The sequence below is a fragment of the Lonchura striata genome, chromosome 14 (genome assembly GCF_050655825.1).
Source record: "Lonchura striata isolate lonStrDom1 chromosome 14, ASM5065582v1, whole genome shotgun sequence".
Classification (NCBI taxonomy): Eukaryota; Metazoa; Chordata; class Aves; order Passeriformes; family Estrildidae; genus Lonchura; species Lonchura striata.
In genome coordinates, this window is record NC_140716.1 from 8,670,198 (window position 1) to 8,692,161 (window position 21,964).

The 21,964-nt window shown below is 42.2% G+C and overlaps 1 protein-coding gene across 5 annotated transcripts in view; it reads right to left on the reverse strand.

Moving 5' to 3' along the window:
* Nucleotides 1-21,964, reverse strand: part of XYLT1 (xylosyltransferase 1) — a 176,738-nt gene that overhangs the window by 52,151 nt on the left and 102,623 nt on the right. For all 5 annotated transcript variants that reach the window (XM_085592344.1, XM_021539812.4, XM_085592342.1 and 2 more), the window contains 2 exons: nt 10,601-10,773; nt 9,761-9,963 (listed from right to left, as the gene is read on the reverse strand). In XM_085592344.1, coding sequence (XP_085448470.1) covers nt 9,761-9,963; nt 10,601-10,773 — 376 coding nt within the window. The remainder of the gene's footprint in view (nt 1-9,760; nt 9,964-10,600; nt 10,774-21,964) is intronic.

Sequence of the window (21,964 nt, forward strand, 5' to 3'; positions counted from 1 at the left end):
GGAAAGGGAGCAGGAAAGCCTCTTCTGAAAGGGCTCAAGGTAGAAAACTCAGCACTTCTGGGTCTTGCCATCTCTTGTTCAATTTGCAGTGTAATCCTGGACACAAGCTGGCTGGCTTTGTGTGACATTGCCCCGAGAGCAGGTGGCTCTTCTGATGCAGTGGGCAAGGTGGACCTGGGTAAAGAAACGTTTTTCCCCATCTCACACTTTCAGTGGAAAAGACCAGAGGGAATATACACTCATCCAGCTTCAATCTCCTAACTGGAGTTATCCCAAGGGGGAGTGGTGGGACTCCACCAGCACAAGGTCCCTGTGGTGCCCTCTGGGCCAGGGATGAAGCCCAGGGCTCTTCATCTGCCCAGTGAGGCCCCACTGCTGAGGCACTGTCACAAACTCCTTTAAAAGTAAAGTGAGTTATTACAAACCAGCCCCTTCCTGAAGCTCCTCCTGGGCCTGCCACTCCCTTTGATCCCTGAGCTGCTGAATCAACCTGTGGGAGTGCATCAATTCAAAGGACCAGAAGGCAAAACAAGGAAAACAGGGTCAGGCTAATGGGATTTAATACCAATTCTGCACCAAGCATGAAAAGATGGAAGAACAGGGCCTGGGGGGTGAAAGGGATAATGAACTGAGAGTTGATGGAAAGAAACTTAATTGGTTTTAGCAACAAAAGGTCACATTTTTTACCTTTATTTGGGTTGAGCAATGATCTTATTTTGACAATTAGTGCCACCTGATGACTTGCCCTACTCTTGGTTGGGACTGTTTTGGAGTAAGTCAGTGAGGAATGCAGAGCTGGGATATGAGGCACAAAGCTGTGGCAGAAAGGATGTTTGCAATGGGAATGTATAGATCCACTACCTGATATAACTGGGGCTGCTGAGAAAACAACTGGCAGGGGGGGAGGCTGATGTCCCTGCTCACTGCTGTGCTCAGTGAGCTGCAGCCAACAGTCTTATTCCATCAGAGGAGAACCAGGGGTTCACTTCAACTCAAGAAAAAACTCTAGAAAAGGCACATGAACTTAAGTGATGCAGTCTGTCACCAGTGATCTCCTGGCACTGCCAAGTGGACAGGCTGTGACACAGTGACACAGAGCCATTTCCTGGCTGCCTCTGCCCTCCTGGGCTGCAGTGGTTCCCAAATGATTCTCCAGGCACTTTGTGATGATACCCAGCACTGGTATCTCGTGACACACCACAAGTACCAGTTTCCCACAAAGAAAGATCAGGGTGTTTTAGGCTTCACCTGTAGCTCTACAGCTGCCACCTGTAATATGACTTGAGCCCCATGGGAACAGCTTCAGTGCCTACACAGTACCAGCTGTACAAAGGTTTAGCAATGAATGAACCCTCACAGAGCAAGCAGAGCCACATCCCTGCAGGCCCTGGCCATGGGAATCATCTGGGAGCTACCTTGCACCTGACTGGCACAGTGCATCCATCACATGAATACAGTGATCTGAGCCACTGCCAAAACAACTGAGGCTGCCTCAATGAAAGCCATAAGGTGACACAAATAACCAATTTGGATTTATGGACCTTTTAGTCTTCAGCTGTCCCAAGCATGCATTGTTACAAGATTACCTGCTAGAAGTGACTTTGGACCAGCAAACTTTTAAACCAAGATCAACTCTGCATTTGGAAAAGACTTGGCCCCAAACCAGTTCCTAATGTGGCAAAGAGTGCAATTATCCTGATGAAAGCTTAGGGGTGCTTGTGCCTACAGCTGGTTCATCAAGTAATGCTGAATGATGGATATAATTAAACTGCGTGCAGCAGAGTGGAATGTGCTACAATGAACCATTTAGGGCCTCTCCCCTCCCATCAGCCTGGAGCTACAGATGGGCCATCACAAACAGTCAGTGGCATTCAGCACTGCTATTTATACAGGGAGATTCAGAGGTATTATACAAATGCTCTGTGCAGGTTGGACAGAAAAGAAGTATTCCACTGTAATAAGGTGCACTTGTAAAAGCAGCTAGTCCCTAATTCTACCTCGGATTGCACAGCAAAATGTCCATCTGGGATTTCTGCACTGCCAGGTCAAAGCTCCACAATATCCCAAGATACAAATTTTTCACCAGTTGGCACTGGTCAGGACTAGAAAGAAAAATAAAAAGCAGCTTTGGAAAAAGACACATTCTGCAGCACATCCCTGAGGACGAAGAACAGCACACACAGAGGTGCCCAACTCCCTTGAGCCCCCCAAGCTCTGCAGCACTGGACAGGCTCACAGATCCTGCATTTGGCCTACAGAGCTGCAAGAGCTAAAAAATCTTCAACATCATACACCTTTCAACTCTTAGCCCTATTTTCAAGGGAAAGAATTTATTAATCTCTCCCTCTCCTTCCTTTTTATGTCACTACTAAAAGACTGAATCAGAACAACATTTTGGCTCACCATTTAATGGCCTTTTGGTTCACAATTATTTAAGAGTGACTTGGGAAAGGTATAACAGCACATGTTATGTTATCTTCACTTTGAACTGCCACCAGATATTATTTTGCAGCTGCTTTATTGTAAGTGGCATCCTGAAATCTAAACAAAAGAGTGTCTTAATGGCAATTTCAGCAGATTTTTAATTTCCTGAGAGAATTCAGCGGGACCACGAAGGGAGAGCACATTTAAAAGACAATGCTGTAATGGGAACACTTCCCTCTTTCAAGCACTTTTAGCTTTCGGAATTTGATAATGATTTCACTGAACTTTCTAAAAAAACCCAACAAAACCCAACTGAGTTGAAAAGACATTAAATTTTCTGCTCACAATCCCCAGGTAAACACCACAAGGACCTGTTCCTCTGCAGCTTCTGTTACTCACCTCAGACTTAATCCAAAGTAAAAGTCACTGGGAGCAAAGTTGTGGGAGAGCACAGACGAGAGAAAGTCACACCTGGGATTTCCCTGATGATCAACATCCCACCATGAATGCAGAGAGCAACTAAATGCCATGGGAAAGGCTTGCCAGGATGGGGCAGCTGGTGGGTACAAAAAGTACCAAAGCCATTCTGCACAAAGGACTCTTTTCTTGGCTTGGTCACCCCACACTATTTGTCCACAAAGGCAAGTTGTGAGTGAAATACAGGTTTTGTACATATCCCTGGAGCTGTGAAGGAGAAATACAGAGCTGGCCACATCCCTCATGCTGCTCATTGCCTTCCTCTGCCCCAAAACATTTGTTACCCTCACAAAAATACTATTCTAGGCATTACTGGAGCATCTTGATGACACAAGATGGAACAGTAGCCTAGGAAATAATGGTGCACATTAACACAACATTGGTGCTGTTACTGTTTATAGATCAGGCTGAATGGCAAATGAATCCAGGGCAGACTCACATTTAACTCTTTTTTCTTTTAGACAACAGACTTTTTTCTCAGTCATAAACAAGTAAAAAATAAATGACATCCAGAAAGCAAATGGCAAACAGATGAAAACCCTTTGGCTCTTTGCTGTGAGCAGCCCCAGAGCCAGGCCAGAAGAGAAGAGGCCACCAGCCAGGCAGCCCAAGAGGGGCTCAGAGGCTGCAGTGCCCACGCTGGCATCTGGGGCTCTCATCTGCCAGGCAGAGCCCCCAGGGGTCCAGACACCAGCTCAGATGCTTCAGCTCTCATGGGAAGAGAGAAAAGGCTCCATGCTCAGCACTGTAATCAACAGTGCCAATGCTGCCAAGTACAAGAGCACTTTGAGTAAAAACCCTGTTCTAAAACCGTGCCCTGTTGATGCATTTTAATCTGCAGGCACAGTAAAGATTCCTGGATACCCAATTCCAGTTTGGGGTTCATTTATTTCTGTTGCCAGTCTGAGGCTATGGAACACATCTCAGAACTCCTAAATACCCAGGGGAGTTACTATGGGCTGCAGATGTCAGTTCCCCAAAGCAAAAACTGCTTTATATCCTTAAATCCAGGAGGGGAGGGCAGAAGGAATAACCTCAGCTGCTGTGGCTGCACAGAGAAAGGGTGGGCCTCCCATCCATCCTCCATCACTAACATTTGTCAACTTGAAGAAAACAACATGTTAACATCAGAGGTAAATAAAAATTTTAAGACACAATAATTTCCACATTTTACCTCACCCATTGGTGACCATGCACAAAACCACTGCTTTGCTAACCATTGATAACAGTAAAACAGAGAAGGGGAACAGCAAATCAAAAAGATAGCTTTCAAAACATATATGAATCTCAAGCAAATGTGCTGGCAAAGTGAGGAAATAAGAGAATAAAAGGTTATTTGAGGGATTAAAGAAAGAAGCAAATCTGAAATTCTCAGAGAATGCAGATTCAAGAAAAACACTGATAAAGTTCCTTTTGGACAGGAAAAAAAGATTCCCTGAGAAGCATTAAGAGTGGATTGACATCTGGCTTGCTAGATAACAATATTCTGAGCAAACAAAGCCACATACAATGTTGGTGACAATCCTGTGATAAAAACCTCAGCACTGGCATCTTAACAGATGTTGTAGTGCAAAAGCTACCTGTGCTGCACTCCCCTCTCGATGTAGGGAGACAATTGAGCAGTGCTTCAGCCCAGGATAACATTCCAAAGGGCACTTTAAAGAACACTGTACTATTTGCCTGGTGCCTGGTACATTATTCTAGTGGCAAAGCCTGCTTTTCAGATCAGCACTGCAACACTTCCTATGGGGTGTAAGGTCAAACTCAGCCCTGGAAAGTCAGTATCCTTTATCCAGGCTTTCATGTCCAGCACCAATTTATGTAGTGCCAGGAAGGAGATATCTCTAGAGGACAGCTCTGAATTCTGAAGCTCACTGAGAAATAGAATTGTTAAATTAACTCCAGTCAAATTGATGAGAAGTGAGACAGAGAGAAACTGGACCTGGCTTTTGAGCCAATGGCTTTGCCTTATTTGCCATTACACAGTTCTCATCAGCTCTGCTGGCTCTGGGATTTCTAAGCTCACAGCCATCAAGAGGGCACAGCTGGGTCTCAGATATTTCTCCCAAAGCTACAGTGCTGTATGTGAAAGCTAAGCTTTGTTTCAGTTCTAAGAGGAGATTTTCCTGTATTTCCAATATTACATTTCAAGCCTGCACATAGCAAAATCTGAGATGTTTTGCAAGAGCAGCTGGGTAACTCCAGTCTGGTGTACCCACTCCATGCAAACTGTGCTCTCTTTTTTTCTCCCCATTGGCTGCACCAAAGGTTGTGTCATTTGGTCACAGGTGAAACTGGGGCAGGTCATGGTGAATTTTAGAGAACAGACATCATCCCTCATGTAGTTTCTATAGAATGGTAGTCACTCATGCTTTGCAGAGGCTGAAACTGAGCCAGTGGCAGAAACAAGGACATGATCTCCCAGGTAGTTCTAGCACCTGAAAAATAACTTGAAAAAGTGCTAAAGCATTTTTCCCAAAGGTTAAACTTCTTCCTAAAATCTGTTGGTTGTAATTATTTTCACCTACCACAAGAAGAAAACCTGAAGATCTGTTTCCTGCACTCCCACCTTCTCACTCTTGGCACATATTCTCAGGCCCAGGGACCTCATTTAGAAGTCATCACACTGGCTTGTTATCAACCAGTGTTACCTTGACCAACAGAGGGCAATACAATGAAGCAAGTGCAGGTCAGTCAATAGTTATTTGCTAGCTCAGTTTTTTTAATTTCCGAGTGTTATTCTGGTTGGCAAAGATAATCTCCATATTGGCACCTGTTTAAAGGAGCAGGGCCAGTCTGATCATCCCATTTACTCCCTGCAGTGTGTAGTACCTCAGGTGCTGTTTTTATTATGTTATACCTTCCATTCAAGTGCCAGACCCAAACTTCTACTGACCGTGTCTCATTTAACTGAGGCTTCACAAGCTTTTATGGAAAGTAGGGCTACACAACTTCATCCTAAAATAATGTCAAGTAGCAAAACACAAGTAGTTTCACTGGGTTTCATTTAAGTTCTTTTGTTATACCCGATTGTCCATAATGGAAAATGTAGCTGTATCTGCATTCCTGGCTCCATCAATAAGACACTTTATTTTCTTACTATTCTGAAGCACTCCCCAAGCTTCTGCTAATAATTTTGCTTGACCTTTATTAAAGACCAAGCATTAGCTGGCAATTAGATTTGGTGATCCCTTTGGTGATTGAGGCTCAGTGATTTACTGTAAATTATAAGTAGTTCAAATGTTTCATTATGTTTGTTCTTTATACAAGCTCTGTGGCCAGGTAAGCACTGACACGATATTCACTGTTAAATGATCTCATTAAACTTCTTAATTTAAGTGGTGCAACACTTCACCTGCCACATTATCCAAGGACTCCTGCAATGCACATTAAACATTCAGCATGAATAGATGCTCTACCATAGTTCACCTTGTTGGGAGTGAAATTTCAGTCCCTGAACATAAGGTTGACTACTTTATGCTGTTTGTCAGAGACAATAAATAATGCAAATAGATAGCAATGTAAAGTAAGAGGCTGAAGACATCAATATCTTTCCCATAAGGTTTTGAAAGAGGTTCTCAAAAGAAAAGACTTTAAATCTTGGAAAAATACCACTAAAATTAAAAAAGTTAAGGAAGGAAGGTGCAGTTATCTTTAAGTTCTTTATGAATGCAATGACTGTGAGAAGTGATTTCTTGAGAACTCTCTGAATCTGTTCCTTTTATATTCACAAGCTCAGAGCAAAAGGAGGGACAAGTCACACAACCTCCCATCTCTGAGTTGCTTGTGGAGGTTTGTCTTTAGCCATTTCACCCCTCCTTTTCCTGCTGAGAATGTTTAACAGAGCTGAACGAAGTCAGGGTGGATAAAGCACCATATCTTTTCACTTAGGCCAATAAATAACATATTGCCTCATGATTAAAGGGAAAAACTTTTGTTGGAGGCACCTTTATGTCCAGACTGTTTGCCAGTGCTTTGTATTGCAGTAAGAAGGAGAAGCACATGGGTTAGAATCTCCTCTGTGCTAGTCTGGACCTACAGACTCCACAAACAAAACATTCAGGCATGAGGAGGAATATCTGGATTTTCCTGGCACACATATGCTTTATTTTACATATTTTTAATTGCTTCCCTCACAAAATGAATAGTTACAATATTTTTCTCCCATGCCTTTATATTTTATGATGCTTAACATCTGCTTCTGGACATCTCTTCTGAAGGATGAAAGGCTCCTGGCAATTCTGCTGTAGTGTGTGAACATAGCAGACTGCTCCCTGGACAGATTTAGGCTTCATCATATTGTATTAACCCCACATATTGAGTATGGTTTTTTTGACTTAGAAGGCTGGATTAGCTTTTATTATCAGAAGAGAAATAGTAAAGGTTTCAGTATTACAGATGGAATGGCAGATGGGAAGCAAAAGCTTAATATGAAGCAGCTCTGGATAAAAGCTATTAATCCACAAAATTCATATGTTCTTATGCAGGGAAACCTAGCAAAACCCACTGCAGTATGACTAACCAGAGAGAAGTGTAAAGTGTCCCTTGCCCATTATCTGACAAACCATGGCACAGGGTCTGAAGGAAAAAAAAAAATCCCTTAAACACCCTATTTACTATTTACTGGGAAAACAATCAGTTCTTCTCTGGATTATGCAGGGAGGTAATGCTTTCCTAAAGATTATAAATAATAATAATTTATAGCATCTCCACCATGAAAATTAAATGGATTCATATATATATGTAAAATATTTAATGAGACAAGATATTCCATGGTTTATAGCTGTAATATGGAATATTAAAATAAATACTTAACGTTGCTTGTAAGTCACTGTCAGTGAAGTTGGAGCACTGAAAAAGGTTTATTATTTTTTGTTGAAGTGCATCATGGTATGAAGAGGAAGCACGTTCCCTTCAGTTCTGGTAACAGGGTGCTTTGGCAGGAAGACAAGTGAGCACTTCAGAGCCTGCCTGGGTGCTGAGAGCCCCCAAAACCCCTGAGAGCCACCAAGAGGCCACCACAGAGCTCTGAGAGCAGCTGCAAGGGGCAAGCACAACCTTCCAGAGCTCCCCCTCTGAAGAAACAAGTGCCTGGAATTTCTCCAGCAGAGGTGGAATGACTGCAAGGCAGCGTGGCACTATCACACTGACTCCATCAGCACTGAACCAACTGCAGCCTGTCCCACAAAGTTGCTGGTTGTTGATGGCCATGTCTGGAAGCCACTGACCCCACTTGAGGTTTGACTTGCTCCACAGGGAACCAGGAACACTCCAGACTGCCCCAGTCATGGCCTCAGTATTACACGGTGGTTAGGGTGGACTCAACACCACAGGACAACTGCACACACCTGCTGGCACTAGTGTACAGCCACACCAGACCTTCAGCACTCTCCTACAATTTATCCTCTTTAATTCACAGTGCCATCACCTACCTCTTCTATGGTCCTGCATTAGTCCACTGTTTAGCATCAATACAGCATTACTCACCAGGAGAGTGAATAATAGGGAATAACTAGCTAGCTTTTCCCAAAACTCAAGAGATAGACAGAAAATTACATACTCTCCCTTATAAGCAAGGTTGATGTGTCAAAATTGTTAGTCCTCTTCCTGTTGCACATCAAAAGTGTTTAAATACTATGATTTCTTAATTCAAGTCCCCATGTTCTAACATCAAGGCAGTCTCAGTAACTCTTGTGCTGTAATCTTTCTCCCCAGAATGTGTTGCATTTCACTGAGAGTGCTTAGAAATGGGCATCAGCAATAAAGCCTCTTGTCAGTCCTCACAAAATCCTCCCTAAGGCATAGGCTCAGGGGTTTTGTCATTGTTCACTTCAGTGGTGATTTCTGTCCAAGGAGCACCTTCAGGAAGGGATTCAAACTTTGAGAGAGATTTTGGAGAAGCCTAACCAGAGGAAGCATATTTCTCTTCCAGGAGTATTAAAACCATGTTGCATCATCACTCATCAGGGAATCGCCCAAGAAAGTCACTTCCTCTTTCATTTCAGCATAGAGGGAAACTGAAGCCACAAGAATAATTTTGTGTTTCCTTCTTCTTAATAACTTGTACAACCTAAACCTAAAACCAGTTTCAGGATACTTGGGGGTTTTTTTTGGTGGCCTTTTTTTGTTTGGTTGGTTTTTTGTTTTTGTTTCTTTTTTGGGTTGGGTTTTTTTACAGACTATCTACTTTTGCACAATATAGCAAACTTACTGAATGCAGCTCAGCCTGGGTGATGTAAATCCAGAAAGAATAGAATTTTGTTTAAAATCACAAGCCTTATCATGTGATGGTATGTGAAATTCTTAGCCTGATGCCATTGGAATGAGGATATTCAGGCAACGGTTGATACTGAAGATATAATTGACTCCTAGCAACTTATTTGTTACTTCTACAGCAACTATCCTCCACAGGAAAAGTAGAAAAAAGGGAGAGGAGTATCTGAATCTATATTCATACCTTTAACCCTTGATGAGACATCAAATGACACTGTTAATCAGAACCCTGTGAGGCAGGAATCTCTCCACGCCTGGGTTTCATCTCCTAAGCTCCAGCATTTCTGGCTACTATCCTCATCCTCTCTTGCAGGTACCCCTTTTGCTGGAAATAATGACTAACTGGAGCAGCCTCTCAGTGAAAGTCCCCCCCCAGGCAAATGGAAGACACATAGGGTACAGGCAGGTGGTTGAATCCTTGGCTAAATTGTGGCTGTCAGACACCAGCTCACCAGCAGGAGTTTTCTGCTGTAAAACAAAAGAAACTGCTTCTCTGCTTCTTGCAGCACAGCACAGACACATCATTGCTTATCTCCATACTTCCTTTAGGAACAAAACATGTACATTCTTAAAATGCTCATTGTACCTGATTGGGTAGTCGGCAGCACTGAGGTTAATGAAGAAATCCCAGGGCCAGTCACTCATCTCCATTAAGTCCTTCATGGTCTGCAGGTAGGTGGTCAGAAGACTTGCTCCTCCCCAGATAGTGGCCATTCTCCAGGAGGTGACTCTCACATTTGGGTACTGGCTGGCAAACTGCAGCACTTGCCGGTGCAAGTAATTGGATCGCTTTACAGGAGAAAAGAGTAATACATTCAAGTTATTGTGTCCAAAATTGTCTCTCCCTGTATTCACTAAAGGCCTACCCTACTTCTTTACTCATTGAGTGCTGCCATTGCTTTTTCACATTGCTTTATTTCAAACAACCTTATTTTCCTAAATGTGCAGAGAGCCCTGGTTAATATTTTTTATTACAACTACAGTAATCACTAACCAGTGTGATTAGCTTTATTCGCCATTTGTCATCATAGAGCCCCAAGGGCTTTTGTAAAGGAGGTGACTGCTATCACCTCCCTTTTACAGAGTGTCACTTGCCCAAGGCACCTCAGGTCAGCTCTCCATCCAGTGGGCCACCACCTCACTCTGCATCAACTTATCAGCTACTGCTGACTAAATGTACAACAGACAGACGAGGGGAGATACTCATCAACACAGAAGGAGAAATGAAGGCTGTTACATAAACAAGATAACAAGAAAAAAAAAATTAAGAAGAAATAAAAAAGAGGCGCCAAACATGTAACAGACGGAGAGACAAAAAGTGACGTGCACTTTATGCAGCAGAGGTAAAGGGAAGATGAAGAAGATGACAAGGATGGGTAGACTGACAGATGGTGAGACAGGCAATTTATAACCAGTGATATATTACCTTGTCAACATGAATGTAATAAAAATGGTCTTTATGGTAAATAGCCTTAAACATGCGCTGGAGCTGCCGGGAAGCTCTGCCATGAACAACCAAGACAAATGCGATCCTGACTGGGTTGGCTGGCATGAACTCTACGGAGTCCTCATCCCACTGAACATTGTTGTTGGCTTTTCCTGTTCAAAAACAAAACACAGGACATCTCTGAGTGTATCCACAGGGCAGGGGTGCAGAGAGCAGTACACATTCCACTTGGCTCCTTCTTCAAAGGCCCTTTGTAGGGCAGGGTGAGAGCTCACGAGGGGTGCCTGTGTCCCATCCCTTTGTACCCCTCTCCTTTGTCCCCACACAGGGCCACCACCCCTTGGGCAGCAGCCCATGCCCATGGGCCTCATCCTGAACAAGGCTGCACAAGCACAAACAAGTACCCAGATGTTCATGAGTTGTATCAAGCTCTACCTGAGTACAGGCATCTGAACCTTCAAAGGAAGCACCTCCAGGTTTGTAACTAGTGTCAAAAGTATTCAAACACTGACAAGGCTGATGCTCCCCCAGAAGGAAAACCCCTGTTTAGCCAAAGCTGCTCATTCCCATGACCAGCACAGCTCTGATGAGAAGCTGGTGGAACTCTGCTACTGAACAGCTGCTGAAGATTATTGACTGGTGGCATTTATTTGTAACAGTAGATGTGCCCTGGAACATTTAAATGTAAGCTGCATGTCTTCAGTTTTTTCATGGAGGACTGGGGCTTTTCCAATACTATTTAAAATACCTGTTCATTTTTATTTTAACAGATCAATTTCTAGTCTTCCTTTTCTAAAACAAACACCACTGTGTGAGTTTCAGACAGGATGTGTCAATAAACTGAAAAGCTGGAAGGACATTTCTAATAAGAAATTTAAAGTGCTTTGGTTTTGGTTTGTGTACCCACTCTGCAATTCAAAAACCAGAACACAATGTAAGAAAAACATAATTTTATCCAAAACACTACATCCATTCTTCAATGCAACAACACCATTCTTCAGTGCTCTGACCTTGTAAGGACCTTTCTCAACAAAAATGACTTAGAAAGAACCTGAAATTTTGAATATTAGCAGACAAAGAAATACCTCCAAGCCAAAAATATTCCTCCTGCCCAGATTTTCCTCTTGCAAATTTTAACTTGATTATTTTTTAAATGAAAGGAATAGTGTTGTCTTAAAAGATACTTGATGTATGTCCCCCCTGACAGAGGTACAATTTTCAAATTTCTAAGAGCTGAGCTGTTACCGGTTTCTACGCTTAGTGCCTTTTGTGATGTCCCTTTCTCCTCCCACCTCCACATCCCCACCACCTCGAGACTCCTCCTGCAGACACTGGAGACATTTGCTCCAGGCTGTAGGACAAATCCGAGGCTGTTCCTGGGCTCAGTTATCAGACAGCCTGAATGCAGCTACAAAGCCCACTGCACCTTCCAGTTATTAAAAACACATGCTCATGTCTGTTTGATTTGATATAAAGAACATGAAAGAAGACATTTGCCAAGAGTGAAGTGAGAGTAAGAGAGAGGGAAAGACACTTTTCCCCAGGTTTTTGAAACTGGAAACATATGTTGGTAAAATTAAACAATACCAAAAGCTTTCTTCTTTTTCAGATGTAAAAATGACAAATAAAGGCTGGACACAGAAAAAAGACCTTTGCCTAATCCTTCTTGGGCATCTCCTCCTCATTCAAGGCAGTAATATAAACTTGGAAAAAACAGACCAACTGAATGTTTGCAGAGCACTGTTTAGGTGATCAAACAATTTGATCCCCTTAACTGTACTGAAATGCCCTTGAGTAATTGAAACTCTCCTTTTAGACAGCCACAGGAGAGATCCTGCTGCAATGGGAGCAGCACATCCCAGAAGGGAATGGCTTCAACACCTCCCACAACTCTCCCTCCAAGGTTCTCCTCAGCAGAGCTTCCCTAGCACACTTCTCTAAGTCAGAGGCTGCTTTCTCCAGCCTGGAGCCCAGGAAAGCTGCACATGTCAGAGTGTTCCCTGTGCCTAGAACAGGGCTCTTTGCTGACTGCCAAGGGCTAAAGGCAGAGTGTCTGTCCAGGGGCACACACAGCTCCCCAACACCACACACAGAGCCCAGAGCCCCAGAGGCTCCCTGCCCCTGTCCACAGCCCCCCAAGGAACATCTCTTTGCAGTAGTGCTGCTCATAAATTAATGCAACTTTATTGCCCCCCCTTGTATTCAGACCAGACATTAGGAAATTTCTAGCCCCACGAAGCACTCTTAACTTTACACGGGACATGAACAATTTAAATGGTATTTCTTTAAAAAACCCTCCATCAATGGAACAATTTTGTTCACTAGGACCCAGAGGAATATTAAAACATCAGAAAGAAAGATTAAATTTAATTTATTCTATAATTTGCAGCTTGTTTATTATGGCCATTAGCCTATGCCCAGTTCTACTGTTTTCTTCTGTGCAGCTGATGAGCTTTGCCATGCACACGTTCTGCAGAGTGATAGGGACAAAAAAAGACTATGAGAGAAAGAAAATATGCTCGCAAAGAGAACTGACAGGGGAATGAAGGGCAATTGCAATTGCAAAAGCAAGCCATTTTTCTTTTAAACTGTTTTCATTTCAAGCTGATGATGTCCCATCAATGAACTCAAATATTTTTAGTGGTTTTCATTACAGTTTTGGATACCTCTCTTTCGAAATCAGTGATTTTCTGCAATGATATGCAGAAGGTGAGGGGAATTTAAAATAGTCATATTGTGGGCCTTTTATTTTAATCTAACTTGCTGTCAATACCCACACTATCATTTGTCTAGCAATTACTGAGAACAAAATCCTCTCAAATTTTCACCTGAAATGCCACCTCACTGCATCAGTTTTCTCTAATAAATTCCTGCAGTGACTTATTTTGTTCTCTTCTGTTTTCCTTCTCTAACCTTTTCCTTTTTTCATGTGCTAGTTTCATTCCTTCTCTTTTAGTTTAAGATTTTTATACTTACATTTACCACCTAAATATTATTATGGCTTTTTAATATAATCCTATTCGTGGCTGCCTGAAGTTTCACAAAGGAAGAATGCTACACTTTCTCCATCTGTCAGACTATCTTCTACTTTGCTTCTACTGTCACTTCCCTGGTTTTAGGTCATGGCTGCTTAGCACCCTCTATTTTGCAGACTACCTCACTGATAAAGAACCAGCCTGGTTTGCAAAGAAGATGAAACTGGCAGGAAACATTAGGCTGAGGATATGCTTATTAAAAAATACAGCAGGACTTCAGAGCTGTGTGAGCAATGTCAGGACCTGAATAGCTCCAGCCACTTCATTTAAATAAAATGAAACCAAAGCCTCACTCATCATGTCAGCGTTTGCATATTAATGAGCTGCCTCAGGTAGGAGCTCATCCTCTTCAGGCTGTTGGGACAGGACACACACAAAACGCATCAGATGACCTCACTTAACATCCTACCATTCACTAGTGATAAAAACCTAAAAGGATTTTAAGGAAGCACTTGGATTTGACAGCTGCTTCAGTACATCACTACACCGCATTCTCCCCGTGCACTAAAGCTCAGCCTGGGTGCTGATTCCAGCTCCACCTTCAGTCACTTCAGTCCTGCAGAAAGCAGCTGCCAAGATCACCTTCTTCTCACCCAGAACCTACAGAGGATTCATGGACATCTTATTTCCTCTGCAGCACTCTCTATTCCCAGCCTTCATTACACTTGTTAGCTCTCAACATTCCATCATCTGCCTTTCCAAGAAAAATGAGCCAAGCCAACACAAGAGAATTCCCATCTCCTCCTGCACAGGTCATTGGGGCATCTCAGTGGAACTGGAGGTGCACTCCATCTCACCTAAAAAGCTTCTTGGGGTGTGGGTATTGCCTGTTGAATGAAGTCTCCTACATTTTAGGAGATTCCCTTTTTCTAGGATAATTTACACAGATCAGTGCTTTACAAACTTTAATAAAAAGCCCGCAATGTCAATAGAAAGTAAAATAAAAACCATCAATGCTTTATAAACCATAATAAAAACCCCACAACGTTAATACAAAGTAAAACAGAACTCATGAAGAATATGATTGTTACAGTTCCATCTTGGGAGCTCAGCTCTACCCTCAGAATTGCTTTGCACATCTGAGTCAGTGGGGAGAGTGAATGGAACATCCTCTTTATTGCCCCTTGGCACAGGTGAAACAGTCCTGGCCTTGAAGCAGGACTTGTCTTAAGCCTCTTCAAAGTTTGCTGTTTCATTACACAATGGGAACAGAGGATAGAAGAGCAACTTCTCACATTGCCTTGCTCCAGAGAACCTGGAACCTCAGCAGAAGAGGAAGTGCACACCCAACTTCATCTTCCAGCCCTTGTATCAAAGAGCATTTATTGTGCTACTCTCCACTGAAAACAAAACCACAGCACTTTGCTCTGTCACCAAATGTCTTTCACAAACTTACTGAGAAAAGTAAAATCTCCCCTTTTGGTTCCTGCTCAAAGCCTGACAGGCCTGACATCAATGTGTTAGCAGGAAACCTGTACCTGTTTTTGAAGATAGCAGGAGAATCTCAGCTCTAGTGCAATTTTAGCTTGTATTTTCTATGCCCAGAGAAATCAATACTCATAATTAAGAGCTTAATTTTCAACTGTTGCAGTATTACTGAATTCCAGAATAATGAAGATAGTGCAATCATTTTCACATTTGTTGTGATGCCACATTATGTTCAATCATCCTCCAATATAACTCAGAGCCAGTCTGCTGATCTCTTACCTCTACTGTTAATTAATGGGATCACACTTCCCCAGCAGCACAAAGCAATCTTTCAATCTATTTTGTGAGCCATCTTATATTTTGTAAATCAATCCATCACCTTCAGTTCTCAGTTTGGTATTGTCCTGGCTGTCCAACAGATTCCCTCTGCACAGAGATACCTAGATGCTGCTGAGTCCATCTGAGCACAGCTGCATGTGTACCCTGTGCCTAGATCCATGAATCAATGGATAGAGGACATTAGTAGAGTTATTGCTGTGTATTTCAGCAGAGTATTTGCTGCTATTACATCCATAAATGCAATCAGAAGTCCTGTCATTATAGCAGAAGTATGAGCCACAATCACTCCAAAGAGGCAGAGCTCTGTAGTCCCTACTTAAAACTCCTAGGAGCAGCTCCATTCCCTTCAGTGGGACCATTTCTGCAGCAGCCAGATGACTGGTAGTTGCTGAACTCAGACTTCCACTATAAACTCCTTTTCAATTGCTCACAAGTCAACAACACAGCAGGTTGAAAATTCCCAGGTTTGGTTTTCATCTAAAAACATTTTCCATTTTGATTAGAGCACAAACAAGTTTGCTGTGTTCAAATTGTGCAAGCCAAAAAAATAAAATAAAATAAATACGATGTTTTCATTTAGGACACAAAAATTTTGTATCAGACCTAGTCATAGAAGTAGTTGGAGGGTTATATAAAAACCACAAAAAATGTCACTGAGCAATTTACCAGTGAGCCAGGACCTGATGAGAAGTCTTTGTCTGAAGGTTTGATAACAGCAACACTGCCCTGGGCTGAGCCAGAACTCTTGCTGGAGCTAAGCCCCAGTGGTCCATCACAGCAAGTGCATCTCTTGCCATGAGGCTCAGAGGGGAAGGGCTGTCTTGTTGCAGTACCCTCCAGTGAGGATGCCCTGCAGAGGAGAGCTGACTTTTGAAGCACACTGTGTGTTAATCGTACTTAGATGAAAAGACAATTTTTCTATGCCAGAGCCTAGAAAACTTTCTTTAGCAACATTAGTCCCAACTTTGGGATGCCAAATTTTACTTCCAGTCTAAAAAATGATTCACTTGTTTTCATGGTGGTCCTTGTGGAGATCTTCAGTGAAAGAAAAGATTTCAGGTGAGCACAGATTATATATATATATATATATATATAATTATTACAATTATGAATATGTAAAATGCCTACTGAAATCAGAAATCACGCTGCTAAAATTCTTTTTTTGCAGTAATGTTTTATCTCCACAGCCCCATTCTACAACTTTTCAGTTTCAGACTATCAAAAATTACAGGGACAATTTATGATCCTCTGTTAACTTCATATGATCAAGTAACCCATAAGCAAGAAATCAATGCAAGGCAGGAGGGAAGCAGTGAGACATAATTTAGAAGCACTCAGTGGCTACAGCATTTAACATTAAAGAGACAGATTTCAGTAATGTTCTTTCCATGCTGAGAAGAAGCCCTGGCTTGGAACAAAGGAGCTGCTGATGTGGGCATTTTGAGTCTTCTTTAGTCATTTCAGAGGGTGACAGAATAAACTTAGGGCAGTCAGAGGAGAAGAGTCACTGCCTTACAGATGGAAATTCCCTTCATGAGATCACTGGAAGCTTCCCTACAGTGAGTTTGTGTGCTGAGAAGCAGTTCTGTATCCCTGTAAAATTTTATATAAAAAGGGAAACTCACTGTAATTACAGATGTAGGTTCAGTTCTGCTGTCCATGAACAGAAAAATAAAAGGCATGAAAGAAGAAAGGTAGAAAGATAGAGGATACATGTAGAACTGTTTCATAGTCACAGCTGGATTTTAAGAAGATGATTTTTTTCTGTTTTATTCTAAGGCAAAAAACCCAAAGATATTTCTCAGTTTGGGAACTTAAAAGAAACCACTTCCACCCCAGCTTTGTCATCCTCCTGTTACAGCTATGCAATGTTTGTGCTACATGCAGCACTTCCAAGACTCATTCAAGAACCCACTGGAGCAGCCATCATCCATTACACAAATCCACAAAGACACCCTGCACCAGAAAATCTGGTGGATGTGTCTTTTTTTCCACAATTTGCAGAATTCATTGCAAATGAAGAAATATAAAAACCTTGAGAACAAGGACAGAAATTTTTTGTATCACAAAACCTGCAAAAGCAGTTGGGATAACACAGAAATGCTCAAAATCAACCTTCAGGGTCTGTGTATGTATGTGTGTGCAGCAGCAGCACATTCATTCACTAAATTTCTAGCAAAAGCAGGCAGCATTTGATTTGAAGCAGCCTACAATATTTCAAACAAAAAATTAGTTCTATCTTGCAGTTGGTATCAAGTCATTACTGAAACCATTTTTATGATTTGCAAATGACCGACTAATTATCAGATTCCACTATACTGCACTTGCAATACGCACTAAACTTAATTTACTACAATACTTATCTAGGCAGGCCAATCATCTCTGTAACAAGCTTGCTTTCCTGACTATTCTAATTATGAAAATGGTAGCATTCCTGGGAGACAAATCTCAATTATTTGTAGTTTTGCTGGAGTGTGTTAGTCAAGCATTTTCTCCCTATTCCTACTGACTGCCATGAATAAATAACACTCCAAAGCAACAGTAAATTAATTAATGTTGAATTAGAATGAATCTTGTAATAATAGTGTTTATCATATCAATTAACAGCCAATTAGCACATTGTGATCAGTGTTATTAGGGTGAATACAGAATGCCTTTTAAAGGAGCATCAGGCTATTTTTACTATATTCAGTGACATTACTGGACTTCAGAGATGTAATGTAAAGCAGGCCCAAGAACAGACACAAATATTCCTTGCAAAGAACATTGATTCCTCTTACACCTTGGTTTGACTTCACAGTCCAAAACTCAACCATGTCCTGGGCTGCATCCAAAGCACTGTGGCCAGCAGGTCAAGGGAGGGGATTCTGCCTCTCTGCTCTTGCGAGAGCCCACCAGGAGAGCTGCAGACACTTCTGATGCCCCCAACAAAAGGACATGGAGCTCTTGGAACATGTCCAGGAGGCCATGAAGTTGGTAAGAGGACTGGAACACCTTTCCCTGTGGAGACAGGCTGAGAGAGCTGGGGCTCTTCAGCCTGGAGAAGAGAAGGTTCTGTGGAGACCACACAGGAACCTTCCAGTGTCTGAGGGAGGCCTGCAGGAGAGGGACCCTTTGTCAGGAGCTGTAGTGCCAGGACAAGGAGCAATGGGTACAAACTGAAAGAGAGGAAATTTGGGTTAGATACTAGGAAGAAATTCTTTACCATGAAGGTGGTGACATACTGGGACAAGTTTGCCCAGGGAGGCTCCAGATGCCCCAATCCTGGAAGTGTCCAAGGCCAGGATGGGTAAGGCCTTGAGCAACCTGGTCTAGTGGAAGGTGTCCCTGCACATGGCAGGATGATCTTTAAGATTCCTTCCAACCCAAACCATCTTTGAGTCTGTGACTTAACATTTGAGAGGTAACACCCTTGGAAACCACAAAAAAAGGGGAAGACCAGTATTTACAGGTGCCTGTGTCACACAGCCTTAAGAAGGAACTCAAAAAAAAAGAGATTTTTAAGCTTGGCTCTCAGGACAAACCCATAGACCATTCCCAGCTCACAGTCAAAACTAGTGAAGCCCAACCAGCTCATCACTGCAATCAGGAGCAGCTCCTGAGTGCACCAGTTCCATGACAACACAGCCAAGATAAAAGGGAAAACAGCAGCCCTGTCTTTTTTGGCTAACACATAAGGTGTGAGAGTTTTCTCACTGTGTGGAGCCACCCTCCTCTGACAGCTCACTGCAGGAGGAGACACTTCACTGAGCTCTTGTGCTCCAGGAGCTGACTTGTGCTCCTTAGGCGGGGAAAGGTTACAGAAGGCAAGAAGAAGTGAAAGGATTGAAATGAAGCACGTGTTTTTTATCTTCTCCGCAACTGGTTGTTGCTAAGGTTGCTCCCATCAACAGCACCAAACTGATGAGAACAGGAATTTGTCATACAAGAGAAGTCATCCCACCACTCCCAAGAAAACTGATGACACAAACCCAGACTGAAATATTTATGAAACCACAGTTTGCATTTTCTGAACAATCAACTGATTCAGGTGGCCTGAATTACACTCCAGAGGCTGCCAGCCCTCTTGCTGCAGATGGATTACATCCCAACTGGAACACCAGTGATAGCCTCACCACCCTTCACGCCAAAATCAACAATGGGCTTTGGAGGCAGCTCTTTTCTGAAGAGCCTCACTCCCTTCCCTCCTAAAAGCCTTTAGAATTCTTGTGCAGGACAAGAAGAAAATGTAGAAAATGCCCTTATTTCAGTTCAGACTTTCTCTTCTGCCTCAAATCATCAGGATGTTTAAGCCTTCAAGGAACAGAAACTTGAAAGTCAATCAGTTACTACGGAACAACCAACATAACAAATACTAAGCAAAATAGCAACAGAAGTATATCAAGGCTTATACTTCAAATTAGCATTTGAAACAGCCTTTGCTGATTGGAGTGTCTGTTCCAGTGTGTTTGGAGACTGGCACACTGTAACCTTTACACCATCTCTTCCTCTCATGCTCACAGCAAGAATAATCAATAAGGAGTGAAAACACAAGCAATTACACACATCTCTACTTCACATAAGCTCCCAGGAGATATTATGCACTGCTGAGACTACCAAGAAAAGAATAGGTAGATAAAAGCACGTTTGTTACCTGCCTGATCAATGTTTTCCCTTTCTGTTTTACTGTGCTGTCATCTTTCAAGTCCTATGTAAAGTATCTCTTCCCCCAAATAATCTTAAGAAATTAACAGTTAATCATTACAATCACCTGGTGTAAGTCTAGGACCAAGTTAATTTATACCATACGAGTATCTGGTCTGTTAACTCAAAGTTAATCTTCCCTTTGAGATTCCATTACATCTGTCTCCTATTTTTTGAATGTAGAATTGGAAGGACAGAGTCTGCCTTTATTCTCTGCTCAAAATAATTATGAACATAGTGCTGGAAACAGACCAAAAAAGTAAAGACTTTCACATGTATTTTACAGAGCTAGTTTGAAAAGGTCAAGTTAGGTACTGAGAATAAAGGCTGCACTAGCAAAAGCAAGAATCAACCCTCATACCTGTTCCCTGTGTCAACACGGTGCAAAATGGGAAAGTTTAGCCTCATGTTTTAGCTGGCACCTGCAGTGTGAGTGAAATTAATGTGTATTTCATAATACAGTCAAAAGAGAGAGAAAAGATAAATAGTACAGGTCTGTGCAGATTCACTCCAAAGCATCCCCTGCATCCCTTTGAGTTAAACTTTACAGGCTTCAAAGGCTGCAGGGCTGGACTAAGTGCTGCTAAGAACCTCACACTGTGGCAATAAAAGATGTGCCAGATGTCAGATTCATGTATGTGTAGGTACAATAAATACATATATGCCTTGAGTTTGTATACACTGGTAGAATAGCTAGGAAACAGTGGGAATTAAAGCATTGAAAGTAAAACAGCACACCTCAAAAACAAGCTTCCCCCAGAAACAAATGCAGTTTCTCCACTCAGAGTATACATTTTTCAGCATAACTGATTCTTTGACACATAACTGTTATCAAATATCCATTATGTCAAAGGACACTGGTGAGCAATGACTTTTTCAAATGACCCAAACTACTTTTCGCTTGCCCATGTGAATGGTAACATATGAATTATTTTATAATTGATCAGCTTTTGTGCTTCCAGAAAGCACCTGTGTATTCCTTGCTACCATGTGTACCACATAAAGGATTATTGTGGAATGTGAATAATTTTACTCAACAGAGAAGGAAGAAAGGACCAAGTATATTGCTTGTCAGACAGAGAACACAACATAATTATATTGTGACATTTCCACCAGCAAATACATTCTACTGTAAGCAATTAACACTGGTTCCTTCAGCAGACTTCAAAAATGTAATTGTATGGTATGCTCAGTTACAATAACATCTGATTAATAAATGACACCACACTACTTCAGCTAGACTTTAGCATATACAGACAGCTTAAAACACAAGACAAATAGATGGATGTTAATTCTTGCACAGGCCACCCTTACACCCCAAAACTGTTCATTAATATAGAAAATGTTAAGGACATAAATAGTCACATTATCAGAAAGAACAAGCACCAGTGACAGTGAGTACTCTAACTAAAATAGAGAATTTTGGTCTGTGCAGTGCATGTAACAGCCTATGTCTCTCCTCCTGGAAATGGGCAAGGCAGGTCTGGGCTCTCCTTCCTGGCTGGAATGCTTTCCAGAAGCTGCTTCTGATCAAGAGGGATTAGTAAAGATGGTTTAAGAAGGAAAAAAAAAAAAAAAAATCATCGGGCACTAATCCTCTAAACATTTCATAGCCAACATATCTTTAACACAATCCCTCTAATCCAATTAGGGTCCCTTGAAAATCCTATCTTGGATTCCATGCTTCATTGTGATGGGCTCTGTGTGAGGGAAACATGCACTCAGCAGAGCTGCTGAGCACCTGCTCTGCCCCTGGCCCCAGCCCTGCCTGGAGCTGCCCAGCTCCAGCTGCAGCAGCACCAAACCTGACACATCTGTCAGGGTCAGCACCTCCAACATTCGCCCCTTCGCAACAGCA